Here is a 9,318-nt window from a genome sequence, read left to right as displayed (position 1 = left end):
TTGAGGGTCCCGTGCGAAAGATGTTACAACGGAGAGGGGAAGAATGGCTGGCACCACTCGCACTACAAAAGGCTCAATAAACTTGCATGTTGATCATGCAAGAAAAAATTCTGCTGGTTCAGATGCTGCCAACTTTCACACTTTTATACTTGGGGGTGCTGAACATAGACACATGGGGAGAACCCAGCAGATGTACAGCATAATGTGTATTATTACATTTCAAAATATGTTAGGAAACTGTTTGTCAATATACAGATTGTTTGTATTACCCACAAAAAACGTTTTTATAGTTGTTTGTAATTATTTAATATTTATGTGTATTTTATGGAAACTGACCGTACATGTACTGTATATAAATGATTGTTATATAATCATGTCATGTAAAACGCAATAAATATTCAAACAATATTCTGCCGTGTTTATATTTTTAGTTTAAATTCATTCATTCAATTTCTGTCTTTATATTTTTAGTTTAAATTCATTCATTCATTTTCTGTCTTTATATTTTTAGTTCAAATTCATTCATTCATTTTCTGTCTTTATATTTTTAGTTTAAATTCATTCATTCATTTTCTGTCTTTATATTTTTAGTTTAAATTCATTCATTCATTTTCTGTCTTTATATTTTTAGTTTAAATTCATTCATTCATTTTCCTGCATGTTTTGGGGATGTGGAAGTAAACCAGAGTACCCGGCAACAAACCCACGCAAGCCCGGAGAGAACATGCAAACTCCACACAGTGAGGATCAACCTGGGATTGAACCCTCGACCTCAGAACGGTGGTCTAACTAACACTAACCGCCTTGTAGTGTAAATTAATTTCCAATTCACACAAACACAAAAACTGTACATATTGTATGTATACATACATAAACAAGCACTTGTCATACCCAGATTTTTACCATTTATAGCTTTATGGTCCCTCTCTTCTGTAAATGGTGTATTTATTTTAAGTTAAAAAGCATGTGTTTTTTGTTTTTGGAATAAAAACAATACTATCCTTCAACATTAGTGGTAAGAAATGCACTTCCAATAAAGTAGTCTGGCATAATCAGTTGTCATTTTTCGACTGCATAAAACTAGGACTCACTTTTTCACTCCTTTTAAATTGCACTTTATGACCAACTGCAGCTGCTTCCTCTTTTAAAGCAGGTTTTGTACAGTGATTGGATATGTGGTGTTGGTTGGGACGTGTTCATGGCAGGTAAGGGGAAATGCAAATGAGTGGAACTCAAACTGTCCTCTTTAAAGTGTGTGTGCTCATCGCTTGAGTGCATTTGCATGTCGGACACTAAACAAAGACACCCATTTATTTCTTCAACTCTTGAGCTGTCTGACTTCATCATAAATCATGAAAATGGTAATGTATTATTTGAAATATTGTATGTTGTAATCAATGTAAATCATTTCATTTCAAAGCTTATATCAGTCAACTGTGCTTCTCCCTTTCAGTTTTGGCTTCTAATTACATTTGAACAATTTGGAAATTTTTAGGAAAAAATGTGCAGTTTTACAATTTCTGGATTTTTTTTTAAAAATTCATATGAATTACTAAGCTACATATCAAAAAATTAAAATATAAACTGTGTAAAGTAGACAGTCAGAGTTTACTAGTGTGCAAAAAGAATCATTAATACTCCATTGTTGAGGCTTTTGATTTCCATTTCCTCTTTTCATAGGAACATCGTTCTTTTATTTTCATATATACATTTTTAATCTAAAATTACATTTCTAAATTAATACAATGTTGATAGAGGCAAAAGTCATGAAATTAAAATGAATAAAAAGTTGAATTACACTTTGGTTACAGCCCCAAATAACAATCCAAAGTAGATTTTTTTCATAGTATTACTCTATTGTGTGTCATCACGTGTGACGGATGTCTAATTCATTAAAACTGGGAGGGTTGGCTGGGAATGCTCATCTTTTAGAGGCATTTATGGTACTTAACGTCCACTCCATTTTGACTGAAAGGTGCTGTCAATAACAACAAATGAGCAAAGTGCCCTGTAAGAATTTAAAAAAAATGGTGCATGGAAGGGTTAACATGATCAACTCTGACCATAAAACATTTAATTTTGCTTACAATTAGTTTATCCGATCATTTCCAAATGGGTAAAACAATGAAGACTGAGTTCAGATAACCTTTCTCTCATTTCCTACCAGCTTCTTCCTGGTTTATGTTGGTCATGAAAAGCGCTATTGTCTTAGACTGGCATGACAAATGTGTGCATACCAGTGTATTCAGACACACAAAATTCTTTAATTATTTACCCTATGTCAACTCTTTCACACCTGTGGCATCTCAGCTACTGGACAATCGCCAACATTTCTAACAGTTTGAAAAAGGCATCTTTATCCATCCTATAGAGAGGGGTGGAGAAAACATGTGGCTCTCGAGCCACATGCGACTCCCGCCAAAATGAATGTGGCTCTTCTTCTTATGATATTTTGTATATACTGTCGCTCTGCCTTCTTTCATGTTTCTTTTATTTCTATTCTCTCTTAAAACACACTCAAATTCATTAGGGCCCATTAAAACAAATACTAAATTAGATTTAAAAAATAATTTGGCAGATTGGATTTTTTTATGTGTGGCTGTTTGGCTCTTTTTGTCTAATTTGTTGGCCACTTGTAGAGATTCATGAATGAAAAATGATGTTTGACAACTACATAGTTATAGTTCCACCTTCACACCTGTACTATTATATCGAAATATTTCTGTTTCTCGTAGAGCCTCTTTGGAAAACTCAAGAAAATGTAAGTATAAAGACTTCAAATGTCTTGTAAATCTGTTAGTTTAAGATGAGCTGCTTTTGCTGCCATGCAGGGGCCCGCCGGCGCCACCGCGACGGACAGGTGATGTCATTTCCTTTAAAAAAAACTGTGATTATGTTAAGTATGTTTTTGTACTGCACAATGAACTTTTACATGGTTTCAGAAATCACTGACGACTTAAGATGGAAACGACATGCAGGTGTAAGTAAATTGGGCCTCTTTACTGACTTGGTCTACAAATTATTGCATTATGACCCTCAAAAATGATTTTTTTTTTTACATAACCAATTCAAAACACAAACAAGCATGAACATTTATATTGATAAGATCACACTAATAAATACTACGTTAACTGAATTGAATTGAATTGAATGCTTTTATTGTCAATATACAAGTATAATGAGATTTTAAGCCTTCACCACATAGAGGACAAATAACAACAGACAGACAAATAAATAATCAAGAAATAAGTAGAAGTAGTACTAATACTAATGCTGATACTGATAATTTAAGTCTAAAAACCCCACTGGTCAAATAACCATTTTTTGGTGATATAAAAGTCACCCCCGCTGCTCAAATGCTGGTGTTTGATTATATAAAACATCCTTTCAAAGCATTTTCCACTTGTATTTTTAAATGTAATTTGTGTTACTCACTAGAAGTGCCAAGGTTTTTGAGAAAGGAAGTACGTATTATGCTTTTTTTGTGTTTACATGTGACATATGTTATGAAGATTGAACAAGTCGTTTTGAGAATTTCCATTTTGATAAGGAAAATGTACCAAAACCATTGTGTAAAACTGTTAAATTGGCGAGGCAACCATTACTGTATTTAATCGCATATAAGCCGCACCGTTAAATGAATTGTAGATTGTATTATTTCAGTGGCAGGAAGACGAGGAGGATGAGGGTGACATGTACGAAGTGCCACCATGTGAACGTCCAGCTGTCAACGTGCCACTGAGACAAGTGGAAGAGAATCTCTATATTGGTAAGAACACATAGTATTCCCTCTTTAATATCTGCTCACGCCTTCAACGGAGTTCGCATCTTCAATTTCGTATTCTCAGATTTTAAGTGAGTGTCACTTGATTCTATACGATTGGCAAAGTCAACTGAGATTGGCTCCAACTCAGATCTTAACCAAATAAGGATAAATAATATAGAATATGTAAAGGTGGGTGTACGTATTTTGCAGAACGAAATTCCAGTGTTTCTGTCCATACGCCTGCACCGAGACCAACTGTAAAAACTCAGGTAAATACAGAACTGGGTTCCTTGTGCCTGTTTCTTTGAGACATTTGATCATTACCTTATTTTCACCATATAGAGGTCGCAACAACATGCAAAGGAATTTACCACCAAGAAACGTGAGTCATTTGTCTAAGCAGTACGGCATAACAATGCTTAACTCATCGGCAATAGATGCCCATTTCGTTTGAGGTGGATTAGTATCCAAAATTAATTGGATGTCTATCAACGTCAAGGAAAACCACTGAGTGAACTCATGTCAATCTTTAGCACCCGAGGTCGACAGGAACGAGAAGCCTGGCAGGAAAAAGATGGCGTCCCTTCCTGCTGGATTTTTCATGACTACCATGGAGGAAGGTGTGGATTTTTTTTAACATAGCAAAGACAGCATTTTGTATTTTACTGCCCCGTGTGGTTGAATGTATTAGGAACACTATTTATTCTTGCCCAAGGAAGTGAAAAAAGTGTTGCATACTGCTCACTGTCATCTTTTAGTTGTCAAGGAACTTTGCATAGTGTGACTTGGAGACTATAGCGCCACCTTGTGTTTAGATATCTCTGCTACACCCATTTTTTTAAAATTCCGTCTTCATCTTTTTTTCCTCTTCTTTTCAGATGTGTATCTAGAGCCAAATGAAGGACCGGTAAATTATTTAATTAACTCAAACCATTTTCAGACAACACTTCATGGACATCTAAAACAAGATTGATTTCAGCTATGAGCTGATTGGCTTTTTTTCTATTTAGCATTGTACACTGCATTTTTTTTAATTAAAAAATGTCGTTGATGAATTGTTCAATGGTACCCACACTTGGAGTTCAGTGCAATTTTCCTACAGGCATCAAAAGCTGTGTCTTCTCATATTTCAGGGGGAGGACGACGACCTGTATTTAGAACCAGCAGCTGGTGGGTCGCATAATTGTGGACTACATTATGTTGATTAAATATTTCCATGAAAAATGGTCCAGATATGGATTTGAATTCTCCTCCTACGTTTCAGCTTGCCCTCCGGACCCCCCAGACCCCATGAGAATGTTTTCACCCACTAAGATATCTCCCTCGCCTTCCCTCATGTATGTACCTTTCATACTGCTGATAGTTAATCTTTATAATAGATATCTAATCATTAAAAAAAGAATACTCAATATATATAAATATATTCAAATACTCAGCCTTCACAAAGATCGATTCATGAAGATTTCTAATAGTTTTGCTTATTGTGATGGTGAACAAAATGAGAAATATTAATTGTTCCATTATAGCTAAAATTATTTGACATGTAGTATAAAATGAATGGATTTGTTTCCGTATTTGTTTTGCTAAACAAGGTTTCACAACTGAAAATTTGACTGTATATTCTTTTTTTTTAAATATAACAGACACTTTTCAAATGTTCAATTTATTCTATTAGTGTGCCCGTGTGAAATAGTATTGATATGGCAAAATATATACATATATATGAATAAAATATCAATCCATTTGCATGAGAGAGACCTAAGTTTTAATGAAATGCAATTTTGCAATGAGATTTAATTTGAATTGGGAGGCACTGGTCCTGAATGATCACTACCGACTCTACAATTTGCAACTTATTGGATGTCTATTGCAGTCAAAGCAGAAAAAGAGTTAATGCATAGCTTCTGAGTGTACACAGTAGTATTTCATCACATGCATTCTGACATCCTATCACTGTGCAGAATGAAGCCTCCGGTTCCCAGAGGGAATTCTGTGAGTTGTCCATGTCCACTCCCCATTTCCCCCATTTGAATAATTGACAATAAATTTGAATTCAATGGGATATGCTTACTAGGAATCTTTACCCTTCTTTTCAGAATTCCTTTCTGCCTTCCCTGACAGACTTAAAAACAAGTTTTTCTCATTTAACATCTTCATGCAATGGAAGAGGTATTCACACTGTCGTTTAAAATGATATTTACTGCACACTTACTGGACAGATGGTGTTTATTTACATGAATGTATTCTAAAGTTTCAGTTCCACACTTTGACGCAAGGCCCGTCACCTCCAAGTTACCTTCAATGACAGCAGGGTTTAAGTCCCCTTTGTCAAACACTCTAAAGGCGTCTATGCCCAGGTTGGTCATCCAGTGCAATAGTTTAAAATGCATCATATAAACATGCACTTTGAATCGTATTGGGTTGGTTTTGCTAGCCAAGTGTACGTTTATTAACATTTCTATCTGCATTTCAGGCATGCAAATCCTCACATGCTGGATACTAAGAATGCAAGTAAGCTCATTAATTCTGTAGCAAAATTGCAAAGATCATCATTTTGATTCATTTACGTTTTTTAAATCTATTTTTTTCACTACTTTGCGGGAGGGCGAATAGCTAGCCAATCAGAGAATGAGGTACTTGAAGAAAAAAAATCCTAATTCATGTTTTGCTATAGGAAAAAAGCATTAATGTTTATAAATCATATAGGACAAAGAATGGTTTGCTGGTGATTGCAACAGAAAATCAGCAGAGGATCTCTTGCTGGGAGCCAATAAGGTATAAAAATAATATTCCCAAACTTTCACGTATGATAGGATAAAATTGAGTGGATATGAAGAAGACAACTGTTTTAACCCATTTTTATTGACATCATGTTGCTTCTTCTGGTTGACTTGACCCATTTGGGCATGTGCTTATCGTCATACACTTCTATTTTGACAAAGATATGCTTCAACAAGCTGCCGCAATAGTCTTTGTTCCTCACAGAGGACAAAGAATATACGCCTGTGAGCATTGTTTTATTAAATGCAAAATGAGTTGAGTTCACAGTTATCACCTAGAGCACATGTGTCAAAGTGGCGGCCCGGGGGCCAAATCTGGCCCGCCACATCATTTTGTGTGGCCCGGGAAAGTAAATCATGAGTGTCGACTTTCTGTTTTAGGATCAAATTAAAATGAAGAGTATAGATGTATATTAAATTTCCTGGTTTTCCCCCTTTTGAATCAATAATTGTAAATTTTTAATCATTTTTTTCTGTTTTAGTTCAAAAATCATTTTGTAAAATCTAAAAATATGTATAAAAAAAGCTAAAATAAACATTGTTTTAGATCTATAAAAAAACTGAATATTCAGGGCTTTTAATCCAGTTCTTTTAATCCATTTATTTAAAAAAATCTAAATATTATATGTAAAATGGTCCGGCCCACGTGAAATCAAGTTGACGTTAAAGCGACCCGCGAACCAACCCGAGTCTGACACCCATGACCTAGAGGTTCTATGTCAAAGTTTTACACCCAAGTACTGTCCGATCTGCAGGACGGCACCTTCCTCATCCGACATAGCTCCGCCCAGAACGCCCAACAGCCTTTTACCCTCGCTGTGCTCTACCAACAGAGAGTTTACAACATTCCGGTGCGCTTCCTGGAAGAGATGCAAGGCTTTGCACTGGGAAAGGAGGGCAAGAAAAGTGAAGAGGTGAACTGAATGGATGACGTTCTTGTCTGCTACTTTATTTTACATACTGGCTGCCTTTGAGGGTGGCAGGTGCCCAATCCATTTTGAGGGGGAGGTGCTTAGAAAGAGCATTCACCACCAGCCTCTCCAAGTTCAAAGACTAGGAGGGGGAGAATGAACGTTCAATCATGCTTGCTATTTATTTTCTTAATTGAGTTGTATGGCGTCTGCCGGAAAATCTTACCTTTGATTGCATAATAGATTTCATCTATGCAGATGCAAACCGTTACAAATGAACGTTTATTCTTCCGCTCCCAGTCAAAATGGATTGTATTGGATCTGTATGAGTTAATTTAGCCAAAAAATGAATTGGTCCAGCCCAGATGAGATGTGACGTGAACCAAAATTAGTTTGACCCCCCCAGGGTTGAGTGGATTGGACATCCATTTCTGGTAACGGCTCGAAAAACAAATGACGACTGCTTCTCTCGCTCTTCACTTTCAGGTTTTCACCAGCCTAGATGAGATGGTGATGCACCACAAGAAGAAGCAGCTCTATCTGATTGACAGCAAAAGCCAGGCCAAGCATGCTGTTTACTTAGCTCACGCTGCACGCTGTTAGTGTCCCGTTACAGTTCACGGAATCTCCTATAATCCAAATAATATTAAATTATGCTGGGATAACAACTATGCGTAAATGAATTCTTGACCTTATCACCAGGCCGGCGTACTCCCAAAATAAACAGACTCAATCCAGAGAGTTTAAAGCTGTCTTGCACGAATTATGATCATTACGTAGATCGGGCTTCTTTTCTCACGTGTTTTTATAACTCTGTAAGGGTGATGATGATTAGGTATTCCTAAAAGGGTTGTAAGAGAAGTCCGGAAGAAAGACTGTAAATAAACACAGAAGCAGATAAATCAGGTGGAGGTGCAGCATAGTTACATGACGCAGTCACAGACGTTAACAGCTAACAGGCTCTTCCCATATTATGTCGCTTTCTGAGGAATAGGTTAAAGTTTTGGCTTGGTAAGTGAACCGCTTGCTGCAGGATCTAGAACACTAGATTAATAATGAAGACTCAATGACTTCCTGGAGATATTGCAATTTGGCAACTGGGTGTGAGGCTGCTGGAATGCTGTACTCATCAGATAAGAGCCCAAATGACATCCGGGGATTACCATTAAAAGTATGACAGTACGTCATAGGTTCACTCGTCTGGATTTCCAAAGAAGGACGGACAAACCACACAAAACTGAGTAGATTCATATTTTCATTTTATAAATAAATGTCTTTTAAATGTAGTTTGTTTTCCAACCTGTCGATAAAATTTGACATAATTTGGGCGAAAACTGACTGTATTACTATTAGACTATGAAAAACATGTTTTTAAATTCATGTATTTATTTCAATTGTATTTTTTCTTATTGATAGCTGCCTTTAAAAAAGTCACATTTAAAAAGTAATTTATTTTTATGCTAATTCATTTATTTAAACCATTGAAAGGGTTGATAATGTTAAACATTCATGCATTTTTAAAAAGACCCTGAGGTATACACACATTTCTGATTCATTTGAGTTGACTTGCTTCCATCTTTGAAGTTTACAGGACTATTCGTGCATAGAGTTTAAACTTCAAGTAAAGGAACTTGAAACTGCATTATGCTGTCTCGGTTGCTTTAAACAGTGGCGCCTTTGATTAGAGATCTGCACTGTTTACATCCTGCGGTTAATTCTGACTCATTTTCAGTCTTTCACTGTTATCCATTTCATTGGACGAATTGCACCTCAGCTATATTGGCTTTCATTTGAGGTAGTATTTACTCCTATTTACTTTTTTAAAGCAAGAAAGTCCCCTAAGTGTGAGTACTTAACTATC

At 36.0% G+C, this 9,318-nt stretch overlaps 1 protein-coding gene across 1 annotated transcript; it reads left to right on the top strand.

Moving 5' to 3' along the window:
* Positions 1 to 1,248: 1,248 nt before the first annotated feature.
* Positions 1,249 to 8,125, top strand: LOC144074363 (lymphocyte cytosolic protein 2). Its single transcript, XM_077600758.1, has 19 exons — positions 1,249 to 1,361; positions 2,736 to 2,761; positions 2,832 to 2,860; positions 2,943 to 2,980; positions 3,664 to 3,769; positions 3,977 to 4,035; positions 4,109 to 4,148; positions 4,300 to 4,386; positions 4,645 to 4,701; positions 4,814 to 4,936; positions 5,031 to 5,103; positions 5,728 to 5,758; positions 5,863 to 5,935; positions 6,018 to 6,123; positions 6,240 to 6,278; positions 6,369 to 6,399; positions 6,473 to 6,541; positions 7,302 to 7,460; positions 7,944 to 8,125. The coding sequence occupies exons 1-19, from the start codon at positions 1,353 to 1,355 to the stop codon at positions 8,058 to 8,060; spliced, it is 1,272 nt and encodes a 423-aa protein (XP_077456884.1). The 5' UTR covers positions 1,249 to 1,352; the 3' UTR covers positions 8,061 to 8,125.
* Positions 8,126 to 9,318: the final 1,193 nt, after the last annotated feature.

This window comes from Stigmatopora argus, chromosome 5 (genome assembly GCF_051989625.1).
Source record: "Stigmatopora argus isolate UIUO_Sarg chromosome 5, RoL_Sarg_1.0, whole genome shotgun sequence".
NCBI classification, from domain to species: domain Eukaryota; kingdom Metazoa; phylum Chordata; class Actinopteri; order Syngnathiformes; family Syngnathidae; genus Stigmatopora; species Stigmatopora argus.
This window is presented reverse-complemented; position numbering and strand designations above follow the sequence as displayed.